A 22,236-nucleotide genomic window follows, 5' to 3' on the forward strand; every position below is an offset into this window, starting at 1 on the left:
CGCGCTCAGGGTGTAAAAGAAATAAATAAATTCTTACTCTTAATAAACAAATAAATACATTCTTACTCTTAAGGCATAAACGGCAATGGGGTAGCGTTCTCTGTTGCTGGTGTCGCTGTGGTGCTGTAACAAAGCTCTCCCTTAATGAAATAGTAATGCACAAATCTCTTGTGTGTTTTTGAGAGAGAAAAAACACTCTCGTAATTAATCAACACAAAGGAACAAAGTGTGAAACATCACTCTAACCTAAAGCCTTGTCTCACATTAAGAAACCCTCATCTTTGGCAAACTTTTTGTTTGCCGGTCGTCTGTTTGCTTGCTCGGCATGGCGCTAGTGGAACATGATATGTCAGGAAACCTCGCATTCCCTAGCCTCGCAGTGGCGAAGATGATGCGACGTTGGAACTATCGAGAAGGCTCAGGTCTCGGTGCACATGGGCAAGGGATCATCGCGCCTATACAATTCACCGTGCGGTGTCCAAAAGCTGGCATCGGTCATTGTGAGAAACCATATGACAACGGCCTATACGTTCCGCCGTTGCCACATGTGGAAGAGGAGTGGCAAAAGTGGAAGGGTCTTTCACGAGCCTTGCGGCTTGAAGTAGAGTGCTACGAAAAGATCCTCTCACTGCTACGTGACATGACGCTTCAAGGGGACGATAGTGTGGAGACGGCGGATGCATTGGCGGCGATCGTCAATTCCAAGAAGGTGATCCAGGAGAACCGCACGCTAGGGATGTGGAAGGCCACACTGCCATCCTCCACCTTGCGGTACATCATCGAGAAGGTGATCATGCCGAGGATGGCTATGGATGCGCGAGAGTGGATGCCATCGTGGGATCCGGACTGTCACCACTGGCTTCACCCGTTCATTCCTCTCATCGGCCACTTACCAGAGAGTCTCTATAACATTGTCGAAAGCAAGATAAGCAATGGTGGCTACGACATCGTCTCGCCATGGAAGGAATACCTTGACCCAACGCAATGGGATACCTTCAGCCGACATCACATCTTGCCGAAGCTCGCACAGTTCACACGGAACCTGAGGATCACGCCGCCGAAGCAAATCGACTCCTCGTTCTGCAAGTTGATGCTATGGGCACCTCTCGTGCATGTTGAAGACATGGTATTAATACTAGAAGCCGAGCTATTCTTCGATAAATGGGAAGTTGCACTGCGACATTGGTTGCAGGCCGCGAAACCCTCGTTTGGGGAGGCCACCGCATGGTGCACCGGCTGGAAAAAGCTCTTCACGCCAGAGCTACTTGCCAACGAACGCGTGCTCGCACACCTCGAAGCTGGCGTTGATATTGTTGACAGTCTTGTAGATTATAGTTGGTAGTCTGCATCGACCGCAATTTTTCTTGTAAACATGTAGTTACTCCTTAGCAATATGTATTGTAGAGATGTAGTTACTCATTTTGTTTTGTAGTAATATAATGGAAAATACTCAAGTACCTATTTAATATTATGTCAACGAATAAATTCTCTCAAGGATATTGGAGATTAAGAAAATGTTCCTTTTCTTTGGGTGTTAGAATTAATGGGCTAGGCCCATAGCAATTTCTGAAATCTCAAAGCCCATGTGTAAAATGGCAAGAGGTGGTGCTAAGTTTAGTCCCACCTTAGAAGTTGAGGAAGAGTTGGACCTCTTTATATAGTGGGTTCTCCACCACTCTAAGTGGTGTGTGAGAAGAGAAAGGGAAAACTACACGCGCGCGCTCGCTCGCCTCGCCGGGCCGGGGCGTACATGCGCGTGAATGGTCCGCCGAAATCCGGTCTGTCTCCTTGCAGGAGCGCAGCTTCCTTTTGCCGTTTTATTTTTATGTCTTGGCAGACAAGTTTTTGATTTCTTGTCCAGTAAGTATACGAATTAGAAACCGAGTCGGTTTGGGATTGTGGTCGCGACACAATACCGCCTCTGGTCCTAATATATATACAGCTACCGGCTGCGGCCTGAGACACACCGAAAAACACCTAGGGTTTTGCCTCATCTCACAACTTGCGCCGCCATCGTAGTGTACTCCATCCCAAACGCCGGCGTGCATCGGCGCGTGGGAGAGCAGGTCTCCGGAACCGTTCGTCTTTGCGATCCTGCACCGGGAGAGGACGAATTAGGTTTTTGGGAAGCGTTGTGCGCGACTGCTCAAATTCGTCATCACGGGTCGTCTTCCGTCCAAGTCGGGCGGTGCTACTCATCGTCGTATTCATCGCCGTCAGCAGCAGATCGTCGCCAACATCGTCATCAACACTGTCGCACCCATAATAGCTAACGATCAGTACGTCCAACATCCTCTGTTCATGTCTGTTTCTACAGCTATTGTTACGTGTTTGCTGCTGTTATGCATGTCTTGTTGTTCTTCTAGTTTGCTAGATTATTGCATGCTAGTATCTCTTCTAGTCATGAATTATTTACTGGAATTAATCATGAACTTGCCTAATATTCCAACAATCCAAAAACCTAATTATAGGCAATTTCCTGAGTTAACTATGGCTGGATTCGCTGATGCACTGAGGCCGGATAAGTTTACCGGTGTGCACTTTAAGAGGTGGCAGGTGAAGACCACGCTCTGGCTTACTGCTCTGAAAGTTTTCCACGCTAGTGTTGGTGCTCCAGAGGGAATGACCGACGAAGATCGGAGAAAATTTCAGGAAGCCAATACTATGTTTGTGGGATGCATTCTGAGTGTTCTTGCTGACCGTCTGTGTGATGTGTACATGCACATAAACGACGGAAAAATTCTATGGGATGCACTGAATACAAAATTCGGTGCAACAGATGCAGGCAGTGAACTGTACATCATGGAGAGTTTTCATGACTACAAGATGGTGAATAACCGTTCTGTGGTTGAACAAGCTCATGAGATACAGTGCATTGTGAAGGAACTTGAACTCCTTAAATGTGTTCTACTCGACAAATTTGTGGCTGGGTGCATGATTGCAAAGTTGCCTCCTTCATGGAGGAATTTCGCCACAACTCTGAAGCATAAGAGACAGGAGATATCAGTTGAAAATCTGATTGCATCTCTTGATGTTGAAGAAAAAGCTCGGGCTAAAGATACCACTGAAAAAGGAGGTGAGGTTCAGCCTACTGCTAACATGGTGCAGAGGTACCCACAGAACAAGAACAAAGGAAAGAACAAACCTGTTTTCAACAAGCCTACCAAGACTACTACCTTCAAGAAGAAGAAGTTCAACAAGGCTGAGCTAGAGTGCTACGCCTGTGGGAAGCCTGGACACTTTTCCAAGGAATGCCCTGAACGTGCAGACCGCAGAGGGAAAACAAGCTCCAAGACTGTCAACATGGTGACCGCTAGCAATACTGATGGGTATGGTAATTTACCTATTGTGCTTTCAGTATTTCAATCATCTTCGTGGTGGATTGATTCGGGTGCTAACGTTCATGTGTGTGCTGACATCTCCCTGTTTACTTCTTATCAGGTCGCAAGGGATTCTTCCGTCCTAATGGGGAATGGGTCACATGCTTCTGTTCATGGCATTGGCACGGTGGATCTGAAGTTTACTTCGGGAAAGATCGTGCAACTAAGGAACGTGCAGCATGTCCCTACTATGAACAAGAATCTAGTTAGCGGCTCCCTTCTATGTCGAGATGGATTTAAGGTAGTTTTAGAGTCCAATAAAGTAATCGTGTCAAGATTTGGACAATTTATAGGAAAAGGCTATGAGTGCGGAGGCTTGTTCCGCTTTTCTCTTTCAGATTTTTGTAATAAGTCAATAAACCAAATTTGTGCTAATGTTAATGATGATGCAAGTATTTGGCACTCTCGTTTATGTCATATTAATTTTGGTTTAATGTCTCGGCTATCCAGCATGAGTTTAATTCCGAACTTCACAGTTGCCAAAGGTTCTAAGTGCCATAGTTGTGTGCAATCTAAGCAACCTCGAAAGCCTCATAAGGCTGCCGAGGAGAGAAACTTGGCACCTCTAGAACTCATACATTCTGACCTTTGTGAGATGAATGGTGTGTTGCCAAAAGGTGGAAAGAGATATTTCATGACTTTGATTGATGATGCGACTAGATTTTGCTATGTTTATTTGTTGCAAACTAAAGATGAAGCATTAGACTACTTTAAAATCTATAAAGCTGAAGTTGAAAATCAACTAGAGAGAAAGATCAAGCGTCTTAGGTCCGATCGTGGTGGAGAGTATTTTCCAAAAGTTTTTGATGAATTTTGTGAGGAACATGGTATTATTCATGAGAGGACGCCTCCCTATTCACATCAATCAAATGGAGTGGCCGAGAGGAAAAACCGCACATTGACTGACTTGGTGAATGCCATGTTAGACACTGCTAGTTTATCTAAGGCATGGTGGGGGGAGGCTCTATTGACTTCATGTCATGTCCTGAATAGAGTTCCCAACAATAATAAAGAGAAAACCCCTTATGAGGAGTGGGTTGGGAGAAAACCATCACTTTCTTATTTGCGCACTTGGGGATGTTTGGCAAAGGTCAATATTCCTATTCCTAAGAAACGCAAACTTGGACCAAAGACAGTGGATTGTGTCTTTCTAGGGTATGCTCAACGGAGCATTGCTTATAGGTTTTTAGTGGTAAAATCTGAAGTACCTGATATGCATGTTGATACTATAATGGAATCTCGTGATGCAACATTTTTTTAGAACATATTTCCTATGAAAGATATGCATAGCATTGCTAGATTTTCTTCTGAGATAATTCCTGAATCTAGTACAACTGATGAATATTTCGAACAATCACATGAGGAAGTCCTTGAGAAGGATAACAATGAAGTTCCTAGAAGGAACAAGAGACAAAGGATTGCAAAATCCTTTGGTGATGATTTCATTGTATACCTTGTGGACGACACACCCAAGACGATTGCAGAAGCATATGCATCTCCGGATGTAGATGATTGGAAAGAAGCTGTTCATAATGAGATGGACTCAATTCTTTCTAATGGAACTTGGGAACTAACTGATAGACCATATGGTTGTAAACCTGTGGGCTGTAAGTGGGTGTTCAAAAAGAAGCTAAAGACTGATGGTACTATTGATAAGTACAAGGCGCGGCTAGTGGCCAAGGGCTACACTCAGAAAGAAGGCGAAGATTACTTTGACACCTATTCACCCGTTGCTAGAATGACCACCATTCGAGTGTTACTTTCCTTGGCTGCCTCTTATGGTCTTATCATTCATCAAATGGATGTAAAGACAGCTTTTCTCAATGGAGAGTTGGAAGAGGAGATCTATATGGATCAGCCTGACGGGTTTGTGGTAAAGGGTGAAGAGAGAAAGGTGTGCAAGTTGTTAAAATCTTTGTATGGTCTGAAACAGGCACCTAAGCAATGGCATGAGAAGTTTGAAAGAACTCTGACTTCTGCAGGATTTGTCATTAACGAGGCTGATAGGTGTGTTTACTATCGCCATGGTGGGGGCAATAGTGTCATATTATGTTTGTATGTGGACGACATACTGATCTTTGGTACAAACATTAATGCAATTAATGAGGTCAAGTCTTTTCTATCAAAAAGTTTTGACATGAAAGATCTGGGAGAAGCCGATGTAATTCTAAACATCAAACTTATTAAGGATGAGAGTGGGATTACATTAACGCAATCTCACTATGTTGAGAAGGTCTTGAACCGATTCGGTTTTATGGATAGCAAGCCTTCTCCAACACCTTATGATCCCAGCGTGACACTCAGAAAGAACAAGAAAGAAACGAGAGATCAATTAAGATACTCTCAAATTGTCGGTTCACTCATGTACTTAGCTAGCGCTACAAGACCAGATATCTCTTTTGCTGTGAGCAAACTGAGTAGGTTCATGTCCAACCCGGGTGATGATCATTGGCATGCACTAGAAAGGGTCTTGCGCTATCTGAGAGGTACTATGAGTTACGGAATTACTTATTCAGGGCATCCTGCTGTGCTACTAAGATTCAAATTGGATCTCCGATGTTGATGTACTTTACGCAACAAGTGGGTATGTATTTACTCATGGCGGTGGCGCAGTGTCATGGAGGTCTTGCAAGCAAACCATATTGACGAGGTCAACTATGAAAGCAGAATTAACTGCTTTGGACACAGCTACTGTTGAGGCAGAATGGCTGCGTGAGCTCTTGATGGACTTGCCGGTTGTTGAAAAACCTGTACCGGCTATTCTTATGAATTATGATAACCAAACGGTTATCGCTAAAGTGAACAATTCTAAAGATAATGCAAAGTCATCAAGACACGTGAAAAGACGTTTGAAGTCTGTCAGGAAGTTGAGAAACTCCGGAGTAATAACTGTTACGTATATACAAATAGACAAAAACCTGGCAGATCCCTTTACAAAGGGACTATCACGAAATGTGATAGATATTGCATCGAGGGAGATGGGTATGAGACCCATAGATGTTACACCATAGTAGTAACCCAACCTTTGTGATCGGAGATCCCGTGAATTAGGATCTGGGAAGAACAAGCTATTGGTTAACTAAGGAGAGTAATAACTTATGATCGTCTCCAAGTGAAGATGCAAAACTCTCAGAGCTGTAAGGCTCAGATCTGTAAGGCAGGTTGGCAACATGCCTTAATGTGGTTCTATTGGCTATAATTAGCAAAGATGCTGTCCTACAGAGCAGTCTTGAAAGAACACACCTATATGAGTTCTGACTGTAAACGTCGCAGTCTATGAGATTTGGGTGATCTCTAGTAAGCTCACGAAGAGACCAGGGAGTATGACGTATAAGCTTCAAACCGCGGGGTAGCCTACTGGCGGTCAGGTACTGGTTAAGACTTTGAGTGAAACCTGTTCACACAAAACTAGCAATTCAAGGCATAGTCCATTGTCAAGTTGTGAATGGATGTAGCTTAAAGTTCTAGGCAGAAGTTCAACTTAACAGTCTCTGCTGAAACACTGGTATATTAAACAAGTGGTGAGAGAAGGCAAATCTCTAAATGGGTATTTGAGATCTGGTGGGGGATTGTTAGAATTAATGGGCTAGGCCCATAGCAATTTCTGAAATCTCAAAGCCCATGTGTAAAATGGCAAGAGGTGGTGCTAAGTTTAGTCCCACCTTGGAAGTTGAAGAAGAGTTGGACCTCTTTATATAGTGGGTTCTCTCCACCACTCTAAGTGGTGTGTGAGAAGAGAAAGGGAAAACCACACGCGCGCGCTCGCTCGCCTCGCCGGGCCGGGGCGTACATGCGCGTGAATGGTCCGCCGAAATCCGGTCTGTCTCCTTGCAGGAGCGCAGCTTCCTTTTGCCGTTTTATTTTTATGTCTTGGCAGACAAGTTTTTGATTTCTTGTCCAGTAAGTATACGAATTAGAAACCGAGTCGGTTTGGGATTGTGGTCGCGACACAATACCGCCTCTGGTGCGCGACTGCTCAAATTCGTCATCACGGGTCGTCTTCCGTCCAAGTCGGGCGGTGCTACTCATCGTCGTATTCATCGCCGTCAGCAGCAGATCGTCGCCAACATCGTCATCAACACTGTCGCACCCATAATAGCTAACGATCAGTACGTCCAACATCCTCTGTTCATGTCTGTTTCTACAGCTATTGTTACGTGTTTGCTGCTGTTATGCATGTCTTGCTGTTCTTCTAGTTTACTAGATTATTGTATGCTAGTATCTCTTCTAGTCATGAATTATTTACTGGAATTAATCATGAACTTGCTTAATATTCCAACATTGGGTTGTATGGAAACAATAGGAATAACTTATATGCTTAAACTGCAAGATATATAAATCATAAACATATATGCATTACAGTGTATTTTAGTGTATTGTAGCAAGAAGCATGTTGCCATTCCGTGGAAAATAAGATATATCAGACCACGAATCACCATAATGCTAAAAACACTCGAACAATCTTCTCTTCTTCTAGATTACACCAAGTTGTACATGAACAGTTACATGTCAGGGAGGTTCAAGATTATCGACCACACCCTAGGTGCCTTACTATCGACGAGGAAGTGGCGTACTGGTAAAATAACATTATGTCATAATGTGGCATGCATGACGTCAAACCAAACCTTTGATCCCTAGTGGGTTGTGGTTAACAACCACCATTTTAACCATCTAACAAAAAGTTGTTCTAAAAAATGTATACTTTGTTTCCGTCTTTTTTACTTTATTTCCTCCATTTTAACATTTTCCATCGGAATGGCGTCGTGCTGCATCTTGGTCAACATTGAACTTGATTACAATTTTAAAATGACTAATAAACCTTCTTGTTTTTTTTGGTTTTGAAAATGAGGGATTGCCCGGGCCTTTTCCATCAGAAATGACTGCCATATTAGTAAAAGAAAAATTACTCCCACTCTGCAAATTGTGCCAATTTATTTACACGCAATGTGTAGGGATTTTCTGCAATCTTTGCTCTCTTTTTTTTTTTTTGCAATCTTTGCTTGTCTGTGCATAACTACTACTCCCTCTGTAAAGAAATATAAAAGCGCTCTTATATTTCTTTACGGAGGGAGTACTAGCTAGCGTGCGCTATGTATTTGTTTTTCGAACAACAACAGAAACAGGAGAGCAGATAATTCAGGGATGAGTTGAACAGCACTGGAAAAGTCCAGGTCAGGTTGCACTATTTTGATGGATATGTGCGTCTGCTTTACAGCCATCGCATTGCATGGCAACCAGCCGCTTTCTTAGCTTTGCATAATGTCACGCTTTTTATCCCGTTTGTGGTGCAATCATTGTTTTCTTTAGCTACTTTCTTAGCTTTGCATTCCCTTTCAACTCATTATCCCAACTGTGAACCCACCTAGGATTGATTGAGGGTGCAAATACGTCGAAATCGCAAGGAAATAAAGTGAAAGGGAGCCTGGCAGAATGTTCTTGAGGCTTGAGCAAAGATGAGGACGATGAATATTATGCTGGCATGTACCCTTAATAACCGAATCAATAGAATTTTACATTAATTGGTTGTACAGCGCGCGGACCGACCAATCATCATCAGAAATCAAACGAGCAAAGACGTACAGGGACACAACGAGACCGATATCCGCGCGACGCACGTCGACGGTTAATTTGACAGCATAGCATGCATGCATGCATGGATCCTTTTCGTCCGATCATCAGTGGCGCAGGTTGGCGAGGAGGAGCGCGACGGCCGGGCAGAGGACGGCGGCGACCATCGACGACGACGACAGCGCGGCGGCGCCGGAGGTGGCGTGGCCGCCGGGGCCCGGCGCGGCGGCCGGCGGGTCGACGGCGTAGGCGACCCCCGCGAGCGTGGACACGGCGACGGCGGCCGCGATGACGGCGGAGCGCAACATCTTGGAGTCCATGGAGGACGTGTGCTTGCTTCTTTGAAGTAGCGGGCACGATGAAGAAACAGAGGTGTGTGAGCGTGAGAGAGATGGGTTGGAGCGAAGGCGCGCGCCTGTTTTATAGGCGGGGAGGGAGCTCCCCGGGCCCCACGTTTCAGGGGCTGGGCCTATTTCCATTATCTCAGGCGGCTCATGGCTGGCTAATAATTGGTTTGTGGCCTCAACCCACGGCTTGAAGATAGGAGGCTGCTACTTTTGTGAAGGACGCACATGGTAGAAAACCATTGTTAGCAGCTGCTAATTGGCGTATGGCACACTTAAAAAGCAAGCAGATTAATCAGCGGTATGATTTGTGCTCCTTTTTAGCCATTGCAGGAGCTAATGCAAGAAAAGAGCATCCTTGTGCAGGCAGGGCAGGGCAGGGCACCAACACACCTGTCAAAGAGGATTATGATGTTCCTGTGGGGATTCTCATCTTAATTTCCTTTTGGCACAGATCAGCAAAGGCTTTATTTAGGTGGTGTGAGTGATTAGCTAGGCCAACGCATGCATCTCTGCTGCCAGTGTGAATCACTTGTGTGCATGTCTGTCTCTCACTCCCTTCTACCGGTTCGGTGATGAAATCAAGGCAGGTTACTCTGATAAGACGAGTATACGACGAATCGCGCGGTTGAGCGAACCACTCAAAGAACTAATTCTTGCAGCTAACCGGACGGGCGATTTGCTTTGCATATAAAGCGGGACGAAAGCCTATCTCGAGAAAGTGGGCGGGGTGATGATTTGATGAATGAGAGAGCCAGTTTGAGCTGTTAACACTGGCAACAGAAATGAGGTGTGAGCATTAAGATGCCTTGTCACAACCACTTACAATCATTTTGCTTCAGACAACGGATTCGGTACGTATCAAGAGCAACCAGCTGTCGTTGTGGTAGTCTGGTAGAACCGATTATTGGCAGTTGGATCCTGATGGGCACAGTTGTTCATTATCGCAGCTTTGTTGCCGTGAACTGATTGGCCAGATACGTACGCAGAGAACAAAATGGATTTGGGAACCAAGGAATTGCTCAATCACAACTATATATGCCAACAATTATGTTATTCTTTCTTGCCTGCGTGGCGCCTACCAATCGGCATCATATTCTCCTCTTTGGCAGTTACACTTACCACAGAATCCATACCTTCTCTGCTCCTCCGACCTTTTAATAAAGCTAGGAATCCCTCAAAAACAAAAACTAGGAACCCACATCTCTGTGAGCAATGCTACATCCACAGGTTTTTACCCATGTTTTACGGGGCTGAGCCAGTTGGAGAGTTTTGATTGGAGATAAGAAGGAAGGGGGCCCCCACCCCAGTTGAATTTAGGGGGGCCGATAGAATTTGGAGGGAGGTTTACGTAAGTAGCCCGTAATAGCCACGTAGGTGTAGGATTATTGGTTCATCACTTGTTGGCGCACGACGGACTTGTAAAAGCTTCTCTACACCTTCCTAAAAATTTGACTCCCCAAATGACCCCTTAAAACTTAACTTTTCACACTCTGAGGAGTTAAACTCTTGTGCACCTAGCTCTTCCCCCAAAACTTAGTCTCCTATAATTTTGCTGTTTCTTGCATCTTGTTGCATACAAATCCCATTTAAATCACATTTGTGCAACATATTAATTTGAAACTTGATATATCTAATGCACATATTTCAACAACATTCCAAATTCAAAGACAACATAGAGCGCAAATGAAGTACTAATACAAATAAAAACATGACAAATGCACAACAACCAAGTGATGTGAAGTTGGCACACGTGCTAAGCAAGATCATCTGGAGTTGGTGATGAGTTTCTTGCTTCTCGATCTCATGCCGTCAGAAATCTTTGGATGATGTTTGCTTGATGTTCTGGCTCCATGTGTTCCCCATTGTAGACGTACCTAAAGTCCTCCCGCTGACCTCTCTCATCCTGAACGATCATGTTGTGCAAGATAGTACATGTTGTCATGATATGCCACAATATCTTTGGGTTTTAGTGCTCAACGGGGTCACCTAACATCGCAAAGCGAGCTTGAAGCACCCCAAAAACTCTCTCAATATTCTTTCACATAGATTTTCTTCACTTTGTAAAGTGAAATTTCTTGTTGCCTTCCGAACATTGAATTGCCTTCACAAATGTGACCCATGGAGGATATATGCCATCGGCAAGGAGTAGCCAATGTTGGAATCATTGGGCTTTTAGCCCTTTTATTATTACCAATAATTTCTGAAAATCCTAGAGGCCCATGTGTCCCATTCATGCATGACAAGGGTTGTATGAAGTTTAGTCCCACCCTGGTTGGGGAGGAGGCTTTGGAAAAACATATAAGGTTGGATGGTCTCACACACCCCTAAGAACCTAAGAAGTGGGCACATACACGTGTGCTCCTCCTCCGTCGCCCACCTCGCACATGCGTCGTGAACGACCTTGAAGTGAGACAACATGGCTCCGAAACCCCGCATCTTGTGATCTTGTACGGCGGAGGGGTGGTCAAGTTTTTGGGGAGCACTTTCACGCGACTGCTGGATTCTTCTTCACCGTGGTAGCGGACGACGACTTCCCCGGCGTCGACAACCTCCTCAGTGACATGGTGATCTATGCGCCCGGTTCTTCTTCCACCACGTCGTACGTTCTCATATCCCTTATGTTAGGGATTGTTTCTGGATGTCATGCCAACAATCGATATGGATATGATATTTGTCTTTTTTTGTATCTGATTGGATGACTAGTTACATCACTACGCTTCTTGATCCGGTTATCGTGGTTATCATGTCTTACCTACTATTTTCCTAGATTCAACTTATTGGAAATTTCAAATCTTCAACACCGCGATCATTTAGAACATAGTTGCAAGGTGGAGTTTTGCCGGCAGCAAGCCTTTCGAATAGAGGAGACATGTAGTAAATCATTTAGCTCCACTGCGATCATTGAGAACTCATTGTCACAAATATTTACAATCATTTAGCTGCAGACAACGGATTTGGTACGTGTCAAGGATAACCACCTGTCGATGTAGACATGTAGTAGAACTGATTTATCGGCAGTTGGATGCCGATGGGAGCAATTGTGCATTTTCACTTCTTTGTTGCGATTAACCTGTTCGTCAGATACTCCGAGAACAAAATGGATTTGGGAGCCAAGGAATTTCTGAAACACAACTTTATATGCCATCAATTAAGTTGTTCTCCCTTTCCTGTCATGACCTCTACCAATCTGCATCATATTCTCCGGTTTGGCCATTATACTTATCATAGAATCCATACCTTCTCTGCTCCTCCTACCTTTGAACAAAGTTGGGAATCCATATCGTCTCTGTTCATCACCCATCAAACAAGATGGGCATGTAACAGATGTAAAGTACTCTCCCCGTTCCAAATCAACTGAAGTTCTAGTTCTGTCCAAAGTCAAACTTGTTTAAATTTGACTGATTCTATAGAAAAATATACAACTCAGGACAAATCTACAACTTCAAATTAGTTTGCACTATATATATTTGACGCAACAAGTTCAACTTAGGACAAATCTACAACTTCAATTTATCTGGAGCGGAGGGAGTAATTTAGTAGAGGTTGGTTACAAAAAACATAGAAGTTTCTTAAGGAATTCTAAAAATGTCCCTTGCAACAGAAGCTTTGTACCCAAACGATTACATTGAGAAGCTTTGCACCCAAGCTCCGAGGTTGGATTTTGCAGATTGAGCGGGAGCAGCCAACGCCACAAGCATATCGGCGGCGATGTTCTTAGCAACATCTGGCTGCAGACGTTGCGATCAAAAGACCCCAGGGCATTCCGGCTTTTCCGATGAAAAGTTCCCAATTAATTCAAAAAATCTCTTTGACAAAAAAAAAACTTTGTCGAAAATTCAAAAAATCTGGCTCCAAACGTTGCGACCATAGAGGTGATGAATTCAAAAAATGTTATGCAGTTTTGGCCTTTTGGGAGATGCTAACACTGAACCACTGGCGGAGCTATGTACAAAGCTGCAGGTGCCGTGGCCCCCCCAGCCTTGGCTAGTTTTGTGAAGAATTTTTTTTTAGAGGGCTGAGATTGAATTTTTTTGGGTATTTTGTCCCTTGGAAATTGAGTGTTTTGTCCTCAGCCCCCCCAATAATCACCGTCTAGCTCCGCCACTGCACTGAACGACGTCATATTTCTTGATTCTTTGGTACCATAACTTGTAGGTGAAGAAGAGCATGTTCCTGTACAGTATGCTTAGCTTTATGGAAAGCAAAGCAGTATGCCTACTGATCTCTCAAGAGAGAGCATCCAGTTCTGCTCTCCACTTGTATTTCTCATCATCATGTATACTACAATCTTGCCAGCTGCCATTTTGGCTGGACCTGCCATTTTTTTCACCAGCTACTTTAACCCATATAAGTACACTTGTTCTTAGAAGATTAGCTAGCTAGCTGCTCATCTTACCACTTACCGCCTGGTGTGATAGCCCTGCTGCACATATCTGGAGTGGAGGCAAACATGGTACACAAGTGATCTCACTAGCATTTACTTTCATTTTTCAGTCAAGCAAATCGGATTCTCATCACATCTGAATTCTTAATCAATCCTCCTTTCATGTTTGTTTGTACTTGCGTTCTTGTGTAAACATTCCTTAAAAATCTCTAAAAAGCTAGCTTTGTTTCGTCCCAAGAAAATACATAGGTTTTGCTTTAAAAAACATTCACTCCCTTGCTGAAATTCCAAGCTGCATCGTTTGTTTCAGCAGCAGCAGCTGCCGCCGCCGCCGCAGAGGAAGATGGTCGCGTCAAAGAAGCTCATGAAGGTCGGGCCATGGGGCGGCACCGGCGGGAACCCGTGGGACGACGGCGGGCACACCGGGATCCGCGGCGTCACACTGTCGTACGACCACCGCTGCGTCGTCTCCATCGCCGTGGAGTACGACAGGAGCGGCCTCGCCGTCCCTGGCGAGCGGCACGGCGGCGCCGGCGGCAACCACACCACCCAGGTTGGTACTTGGTACGTACGTCGATGCGCTCGATCGGCAAGATCGCGTTCACAGCCGTGCTTTTTCTTGACTGGACTGCTGCGTGCGTATGCGTAGATCAAGCTGAGCTTCCCGGACGAGCACCTGACGGCCGTGAGCGGGCGGTACGGCGCGGTGGCGCCCGGCGGCTCGCCGGTGATCCGGTCGCTGGCGTTCAGGACGGAGCGCGCGGCGTACGGGCCGTTCGGCGCCGCCGAGGGCACGCCGTTCGAGTTCGCGGTGGAGGGGGGCGTGATCGTGGGGTTCTGCGGGCGGAGCGGCTGGCAGCTGGACGCCGTCGGGATGTACGTGGCGCCGCTGCGGCCGGAGAAGCTGTACGACAAGGTGCATCACCTGGGGCTCATGGCCTACCGCTCGGTCATGCACCGGCTCGGGCCGGCGCCGGCGCCGCCGCAGGACGAGCTGCCGGAGGCGAGAGTTCAGCATCAGCGTCAGAACGGCAGTGTGGTTCAGACAAGTCGCAAGAATTACTAGTGGTCAGTGTGTCACTAGCTAGAATGGCAAATTCATGGCTGGATCTCTGTTGTACATATGATTGATTCAGCTAGTATATATGAAACCAGAAATATACGCTTAATACAGGAGATTTACTACCGAAAATATATATTAGAGCACATGCACCCAGGCCCTCTCTATCTAGCCATTCATTTCCTGCTTTAAGATTCGTGGAAATACATTTCTCTTTTTTGTTTCTCCCACATAGAACATATCGTAAAGTTCAAACCTATGCAGCGTGGCAAAGCTTTCTAAGTAGAATTTAGGATAAATCTTTCAGTTTTTTTTGTCAAATATAAATATACAAAATATGTATTGTTTGATTAAAAAATCATATTTTTTCTATACCCCTATATAGTGCGCGAATAACTTTGAAAGATGGTCGTTGAATGAAACCAATCCGATGGTGTAGAGATGGCAAATCCGAGCACTACTGGTCGTTGGATATCATCTACATTCCACCAGATTTTGCCACATGTACAATCTAGAAGACTCCATGGTTGAACTTAATCAAATGCACAAATCTCAAAACACAAGCACTTCTTCTTTGTTCTAGAATTTTTCGTATCATAATTCCCCAAAAAAATTCTAGATGAATTGCCATTATTTGCTTTTACTTTATGCTTTACAACGCGCAATTCCATGAATCTTAAAATAGATTATTTTTTATAAAAACTAATTGATTTTGAATGAGATGAACTATAAGAATTAAACGAACATCTACATCATGCATATATGACTCAAAGCTTACATGCTATAATGTGATATTTATTCATAATTTGGTTGCCAAATCTCATGTGTGCAATGCACGTGTACCTTACTAGTAGTATTTATATCGGACAAAAAATTCTGAAAGATTTATCCTAGATTCTAGTTAGAAAGCTTTGCCACGCTGCATAGGTTTAAACTTGAAGATATGTTCTATGTGGGAGAAACAAAAAAGAGAAAATTTCATATAGAAAGTTAGTTGTGTCGCATGGATCTTAAAGCGACATTGGAGAGCTAGGATAGCAGGGCCTGGGGACAGGTGCTCTAAAAATCCATGTCCAGATTTACTACAGCCACAATGACTTTAACACATCATCGGTATTTAAACAATTGGAGTTCGACCGGCTTAAGCTTGCGCCGACGTTGTCAACATTTTCGGACCCTCTCGCTGTCAGATGAGGAGGATAATGATCCCGAACATGATGACAAGCATCTCTTCCACCTGGTTAATGACACAGCCAAAGTAGACTTAACTGATACTGTACATGATACTCCCTCCAATCCATATTAATTGGCGTTGGTCTACTACAACTTTAGTACAAAGTTGTACTAAACCTGTGTCAATTAATTTGGATAGGAGGAAGTACCATGTTATGTGAGCTTATAGCGTGTGTAACAAAAAACCAAGTGTACTTCAGCAAAGAGGTGAAGGTTTCTAAATTTGATAATGGTTCATCATGTGAGGCATATGCTTCGAAATAGTAGAAGTCTTGGGCACTTGGCTAAGCACAAACGCATTGCCGATTATGTAAGGGATAACCTGTTAGGCTTTGTGGGTATAACCGAGTCAGGTAAACATGATTTTCAGACATGTGATCTAGACCTTTTTTTCGTGAGGCCATGATTGTGTATGGCATGTTTTACCCATCTGGTAGGTCAGGTAGAAATTTGCTTGGCATCCACTCGACATTGGAACTTTTGTCAGGGGAATATCATATTAAGTTTCACTTTCGAAATAAGTCTGGTAATTTCCTATGGAGCCTGATGGCCATGTATGGCGCCGCTCAAGAGGAGTTTAAGTATGTTTTTCTTACAGAACTTGTTAATCCCTCCTTAGGGCATGTACATTAGTCCAGACACCAACCATCTGTAATAGTCTTCCACGTCACATCCAGACAGCATTAAAAACATCCTCTGCAAATAGACCGTCTGTTTGTTCTATCAGTAGGACCGCAAAATTAGAAACTGCAAATTAAATCTTGCATGCCTCGGGCAGCCACGAAGAGGGGAAAAATAACAGATGCCCTCCATACAACGGGAAAAGGCTATCACTAAGGACCGAAAAATTAGCGCTAACCACGATCTGTAAGTCTACCGACGGACTCCCTCTCTCTCTTCATTCTCTCTCTCTCCCACGTCATAAAAAATCTGAGCTGTCAATTCTTATAGACAGCTGAGTCAATACCTTTGTACATGCCCTTAGTAAGTCACCCTGGTTCGAATTTGAACTAGTGATTGAAAAGATTCTAAAGAGTATCAACTAGAGAGTCCCTGTAAGTGGAAACACCTTCCTTGACTTCTGAAATCCGTCCCAAGATCATCTTTGAGGTTTCCAAAGAGCTAACACGACCATACTATCCTTCGGTCAGATGACCACATATGATGCTCTTCGCCTGAGCATCAAATTGTAGTTGCCTTTTGACTTCACTGTAGGGGTTTGATAGTTGGGTTAACCTTGCAAGTAATGTACCGCAGTGAAAGAAAGCGGAAAAGGTTTGTATTATGTTGTTGCTACTAGGGATAAAAACATGATTGTATAGTTGTCCTTTGAACATAGGGTGAAGACAATATATCATCTACTTCATGTCGTCTTACTTATTGCAATACTCTGTTTTTACTTAATACTTTAAGATGCATGCTCGATAGATAGCAGTCTTGGGCAGAGTATTACCTATGCAGTTGGATAATGGTCTATAGATATTGGGATGTGATGCTCATATATTAATCATGTCATGGATAGTCATAGTTATAATTTGAAAGAGTGTTTATCAACTAGAGGGGGAGGGGTGAATGGGAGGGTTTTTATCAAATTCTTTGAAAGAAGCTAATTCCTCGAAGAAGAATAGAGTAAACAGTCACATGCAAAATAGTCCAGAATAAAGTTATCTAAAATAGATCAAGGCAAGCAAACTAACTTAGAGTAAGCTAGACAGAAGACAAAACTAAGCATGATATAAGGTAGTGCAAAGCATTAGATGCATTTACATAAATATTGCAATTTAATCAATATGCAACTGTAATTTGTTCACCACACCATGCTATATTTTTGAGAGAAACCGCTAGTGAACCTCTGGATCTCAGTCTATCTCCTTCCTATAAGTTTTCAATCTCAAGCAACACTTTCTTTTAGTTTTTTTTGATTACTTTCTTGTTGCAATTCGATCTTCCACACACTCGTGCTTTTTCATATTTCTAACTAGCAAAGCTAGTGAGATTGACAACCTTGCTAGTTTTGTTGGAGCCAAGGTAATGTTGTATCTATGTGTGCAGGTGCTGATCATTGAACCCTTGCACTTGGGGGCCCAAAACCCTCCTGGTTACTTCGGGGATGTCAGTGCAAAATCCCTCACGTAACTGGTAGCGGCGATACGTGAGGGTGTCGAGGCACTGCCATGACCTTTGCCCGGTTCCTTGGATCGCCTTGCTTCTCGTGGCATCTCCTGTGTTGGTTTTCAATATCTAGGGTGTCGTGTTCATTGGTTGCGAATTCACAAAAATCTAGTTAGAATGATAGACATGGCACTCTTAGTTAGCTTTTTGCTTAAATCATTAATATCATAGTACAATGGAAGAGTTTGTCGATTTATTCAGCTGGTTACGAATGGCTTGTTTTCCAGAGTAATCCATATTTGTAGTTTCCAAGGTAATATTTTCGCTCTGAAGTCGAGACTTTAACGTCACATGTTTGTGTCATTTCAATGTTGAAAATTTTAAGATCACAGACCAGAAGATAAGTAGAAGATGCAGCATGTGAAAATCCAACAGCAGGCACCGCAAATTTTAACAAGCAGCGATCCCTAGTGCAAATCAAACAATAATTATAGATCGACACAAACAATTCTTCTAACACTGTCAGGGTACAAACTAGGGCGGGTTTGTAACATGGTTCCTCCAAGGGTCTCACTTATGACTCAAAACTGTCGGAACAGACATGGTAACATGAGCGCTGAAAGGCAATCTCAATGAGTTTACAGCTTAGTTGGCTGCCTGTTCTTCTTCTTGATTCCAGACTTGGAAACCTGGAGGCTGCGGTACACGGCACTCAGCCTTGCAAGGGCCGGCTTGGTCAGATCAGGCCTGTAGTAGTTGTCGCAGACCTGGAGGACAGAGGAACAACCCATTAAAGCAAAACAATTCTCAGGTCATGTTCAAATCAAAAGGTAATGAAATTCTTCCAATTAAGGGCAATACAGTAATGAAGATGAATAACAGGAAAACTGATCCGAAGGTTGAGCTCAGAAGCCAAGCGTAAAAATAATATTTCATCGGAGAACCAATTGATCGGTTGGTTTCCTTATGAGTTACGACTCGTCACAGCAATACCTTAAACCAGTAGTCAAACCAAAGCAACCAAAGGAAACAGTGTGTGTAACTAGTTAAGCTCAGAAGCCAAGCGTAAATGAATATTTCACTGAAAGAACCCAATTGATCGGTTGGGACTTCTGAAGTGTTACGGCTCATCACAGCAAAAAAATGGGTCAGCAACAAAACACAAACACACAAATAGAACAGATTCTGTAACGAGTTCTGCTCAGAAGCCAAGCGTAAAAGAATATTTCACTGAAGAACCCAATTGATCAGCTGGGTCCTCTGAAGTGTTACGGCTCATCACAGCAGAAGTTTGGTCAGCAATTAAACACAAACACACAAATATAAACAGATTCTTTAACAAGTAAAGCTCAGAAGCCAAGCGTAAAAGAATATTTCACTGAAGAACCCAATTGATCAGCTGGGTCTTCTGAAGTGTTACGGCTCATCACAGCAAATATTTGGTCAGCAAAATTAAACACAAACACACAAATAAAACAGACTCTTTAACAAGTAAAGCTCAGAAGCCAAGCGTAAAAGAATATTTCACTGAAGGACCCAATTGATCGGTTGGGACTTCTGAAGTGTTACGGCTCATCACAGCAAAAAATTGTTCAGTAACCAAATACAAACACACAAATAAAAGAGATTCTCTACCAGTTCAGCTCAGAAGCCAAGCGTAAATTAGTATTTCATTGAAGGACCAATTGATCGGTTGGGACTTCTGAAGTGTTACGGCTCATCACAGCAAAATTTTGTTCAGCAACAAAATACAAACACACAAATAAAACAGATTCTCTAACAGTTCAGCTGAGAAGCCAAGCATAAATTAGTATTTAATTGAAGGACCAATTGATCTGTTGGGCTTCTTATGAGTTACGACTCACCAAAGCAAAAAACTTGTATATAAAAACAAAACACAAACACCAAAATAAATTAGATTCTTTAACAAGTTAAACTAAGAAGCCAAGTGTATAAAACAGTATTTCACTGAAGAACCAATTGATCAGTTGGCTTTCTAATGTTTACCGCTCATCACAGCAAAAACATATGGTGGCTAATTAAACACAAACATACAAAAAACAGATAACCTAGCAGGTTCAGCTCAGAAGCCAAGCGTTAATGATATTTCATCGAATAACCAATTGATCATTTGGTATCCTTATTGTTACGGCTCATCACAGCAATACCTTGGCTCACCAATGACTCACCAATGAAACCCGAAGACCAAAACAGACTTAGCTTGACAGAGATACATCTTAAATCTTACAGTACATGTGTAAAGCATGTGAACAGACAAGAGTTGTAGCTTAGAAGCCAAGCATAAGTGCAATTCAGGTACAAAACTCTGGAGTTAATACCTGGTTCTTGACGGACTTGGCCATCTTGCGGAACTCCTTGCGCATCAGAGTCTTGTGCTGGAGCTTGGCAGGGGTGTTCTGCTTCTTGGTCTTGGTCGTGGACAGGACGACAGCCTTGTCCTCTCCCGCTGATGGCTGGACCGCCACGGTCTTGCTGTTCGCCAAGCCTGAAAATGAATACCCCCCTCACAGCAAGTTAGCTCCTTGCAGACACACTCACAAACACATCAATTGGGTAAAAACAGAGCAAAGAGCTACGGACCAGAGAACTTGTAGGAGTGGACATTGTAGAGGTTGTTTGGCTCCTTGCTGAACTGCACCTTGGCGTTGCTGTTGCCGAACTGCTTGATCAAGAAGCAGTTGTTTTTCTTCACGAGCTCCCACACCAGAGACCCCGGAACGGTAGTCATTTCCCTTGGCCTACATCACCAAAACGACACCCAAACGTCAGATCCTAAAGCTAGCGAGCAGCAACAGGAGACAATAACCGTACAAAATCACGGCAGCATTTGACCATTTGAAGCAAAAATGAATGCTGATTGCAAGTGGAAAACATGGGTTGCAAAAAATATGCAGCAGAAGCATCTGTGAAGCTTGAGCGTCCCATCGACTACTGACAAGCACGAACAGATCTCACTGGGAAGAGGAAATCATAGTGCCCAGTTCTAGCGCGGGTTGGGATCTAGCCTAGGACGAAACGCCTACGCAAAACAGCTAATAAATTTCACTCCAAATACTTCCAACGGAGATGCTGTAACAGCGGACGAGATCAAGAACCGCGGAACCTAGAACCAGCACGGGTTTGACGGGGTGATGCGGCGACGAATCTGAGCAGACGGCGATTCGAGCACCTAGATCCGTTCGAGGGGCATGAGAGGAGGAAGGGATCCACCGCTTACCGGAGATGAGGTCGCCGCGGCGCCGCCTTCGTCTGCTCCGGTGGGTTGGGGTGGTGGTGGCTGCGGAAGGTTGGAACAGCTCGGAGCCCGGCGCTTTATACTCGGCGGCGGCTCATAAAACCCTAGGTTTGCTGGATGCTTTGTGTGATTAGTTGGGCCAGAGGCCGCCAGCCCATTTTAGCTTTGAACCCACTACAGTACACTGAAGCGGGCCGTTATGATAACAGCCCGTACACATTGCATTACTATTGGCACAGCCCAAAACGAAGGGATCCGGGCCATTCATGTAACCACGTTTTACTTTCCTCAACAAAAAAAATGTAACCACGTTTTACCCCTCAAAAAAATGTAACCTCGTTTTAAACCTCAAAAGAAAATGCAACCTCGTTTTTTTTTCGGGAAAAACTTCCAATCTATTTTCATCTTCAATCATGGTAGTACAACGAACACTAGAAATAATAAAAATTACATCCAGATCCGTGGACCACCTAGCGACGACTACAAGCACTGAAGCGAGCCGAAGGCGCGCCGCTGTCATCGCCCCTCCCTCGCCGGAGCCGGGCAAACCTTTTGTAGTAGACAGTCGGGAAGTCGTCGTGCTAAGGCCCCATGGAACCAACGCACCAGAACAGCAACCGCCGCGGATGAAGAGTGTAGATCAAAAGGATCCAACCTGAAAACACACGAACGAAGACGAACGACGAACAGATCCGAACAAAATCCACCAAAGACAAATCCGCCGGAGACACAACTCCACACGCCCACCGACGATGCAAGAAGCATCACCGGAACGGGGGCTAGGCAGGGAGACCTTTATTGCATCTTCAGGGAGCCGTCACCGTCTCGCCATCCTGAGCAGGACACAAACCCTAACAAAGCTCGAAAAAAGATCTAAAAATGAAGCCCTCCCACTG

At 44.0% G+C, this 22,236-nt stretch overlaps 3 protein-coding genes and 9 non-coding genes across 13 annotated transcripts; 2 read left to right on the plus strand and 10 right to left on the minus strand.

Moving 5' to 3' along the window:
- The first annotated feature begins 325 nt into the window (after positions 1 to 325).
- On the plus strand, positions 326 to 1,342 carry LOC109733806 (septin and tuftelin-interacting protein 1 homolog 1-like). Its single transcript, XM_020293018.1, has one exon. It carries the CDS (start codon positions 326 to 328, stop codon positions 1,340 to 1,342), a length of 1,017 nt encoding a protein of 338 aa, XP_020148607.1.
- Positions 1,343 to 13,418: 12,076 nt separating this feature from the next.
- LOC109733805 (jacalin-related lectin 19) lies at positions 13,419 to 14,848 on the plus strand. Of its 2 annotated transcripts, none has more exons than XM_020293015.3 (3): positions 13,419 to 13,748; positions 13,993 to 14,232; positions 14,329 to 14,848. In XM_020293015.3, exons 1-3 carry the CDS (start codon positions 13,746 to 13,748, stop codon positions 14,743 to 14,745), a joined length of 660 nt encoding a protein of 219 aa, XP_020148604.1. In that variant the 5' UTR covers positions 13,419 to 13,745; the 3' UTR covers positions 14,746 to 14,848. The 2 variants fall into 2 exon arrangements, with proteins under 2 accessions (XP_020148604.1, XP_020148602.1); XM_020293013.3 differs by having other exon boundaries at positions 13,427 to 13,748; positions 13,990 to 14,232.
- Positions 14,849 to 18,505: 3,657 nt separating this feature from the next.
- LOC109733807 (large ribosomal subunit protein eL28z) lies at positions 18,506 to 21,459 on the minus strand. The gene is made up of 4 exons (XM_020293019.4): positions 21,323 to 21,459; positions 20,686 to 20,843; positions 20,424 to 20,590; positions 18,506 to 18,851 (listed from the first exon to the last, which is right to left on the minus strand). The coding sequence occupies exons 2-4, from the start codon at positions 20,831 to 20,833 to the stop codon at positions 18,723 to 18,725; spliced, it is 444 nt and encodes a 147-aa protein (XP_020148608.1). The 5' UTR covers positions 20,834 to 20,843; positions 21,323 to 21,459; the 3' UTR covers positions 18,506 to 18,722.
- LOC120972945 (small nucleolar RNA R24) lies at positions 18,985 to 19,075 on the minus strand. Its single transcript, XR_005767078.1, has one exon. It is a non-coding gene; the product is annotated as a small nucleolar RNA R24 (small nucleolar RNA).
- On the minus strand, positions 19,132 to 19,224 carry LOC120972950 (small nucleolar RNA R24). Its single transcript, XR_005767083.1, has one exon. It is a non-coding gene; the product is annotated as a small nucleolar RNA R24 (small nucleolar RNA).
- LOC120972949 (small nucleolar RNA R24) lies at positions 19,281 to 19,372 on the minus strand. Its single transcript, XR_005767082.1, has one exon. It is a non-coding gene; the product is annotated as a small nucleolar RNA R24 (small nucleolar RNA).
- LOC120972948 (small nucleolar RNA R24) lies at positions 19,429 to 19,520 on the minus strand. The gene has a single exon (XR_005767081.1). It is a non-coding gene; the product is annotated as a small nucleolar RNA R24 (small nucleolar RNA).
- Positions 19,578 to 19,669, minus strand: LOC120972947 (small nucleolar RNA R24). The gene has a single exon (XR_005767080.1). It is a non-coding gene; the product is annotated as a small nucleolar RNA R24 (small nucleolar RNA).
- Positions 19,724 to 19,814, minus strand: LOC120972946 (small nucleolar RNA R24). The gene has a single exon (XR_005767079.1). It is a non-coding gene; the product is annotated as a small nucleolar RNA R24 (small nucleolar RNA).
- On the minus strand, positions 19,869 to 19,958 carry LOC120972952 (small nucleolar RNA R24). Its single transcript, XR_005767085.1, has one exon. It is a non-coding gene; the product is annotated as a small nucleolar RNA R24 (small nucleolar RNA).
- LOC120972953 (small nucleolar RNA R24) lies at positions 20,017 to 20,107 on the minus strand. Its single transcript, XR_005767086.1, has one exon. It is a non-coding gene; the product is annotated as a small nucleolar RNA R24 (small nucleolar RNA).
- On the minus strand, positions 20,163 to 20,250 carry LOC120972951 (small nucleolar RNA R24). Its single transcript, XR_005767084.1, has one exon. It is a non-coding gene; the product is annotated as a small nucleolar RNA R24 (small nucleolar RNA).
- Positions 21,460 to 22,236: the final 777 nt, after the last annotated feature.

Source organism: Aegilops tauschii, chromosome 1 (genome assembly GCF_002575655.3).
Source record: "Aegilops tauschii subsp. strangulata cultivar AL8/78 chromosome 1, Aet v6.0, whole genome shotgun sequence".
In the NCBI taxonomy this organism is placed as follows: domain Eukaryota; kingdom Viridiplantae; phylum Streptophyta; class Magnoliopsida; order Poales; family Poaceae; genus Aegilops; species Aegilops tauschii.

Coding starts and splice junctions, on each gene's coding strand:
- LOC109733806 (XM_020293018.1), top strand. CDS start 326: ATGGCGCTAGTGGAACATGATATGTCAGGAAACCTCGCATTCCCTAGC.
- LOC109733807 (XM_020293019.4), bottom strand. CDS start 20,833: ATGACTACCGTTCCGGGGTCTCTGGTGTGGGAGCTCGTGAAGAAAAAC. Junction 20,591..20,685: donor CCACTCCTACAAGTTCTCTG/GTCCGTAGCTCT, acceptor ATTCATTTTCAG/GCTTGGCGAACAGCAAGACC. Junction 18,852..20,423: donor CCAAGTCCGTCAAGAACCAG/GTATTAACTCCA, acceptor TCTGTCCTCCAG/GTCTGCGACAACTACTACAG.
- LOC109733805 (XM_020293013.3), top strand. Junction 14,233..14,328: donor GCGGCAACCACACCACCCAG/GTTGGTACTTGG, acceptor GCGTATGCGTAG/ATCAAGCTGAGCTTCCCGGA.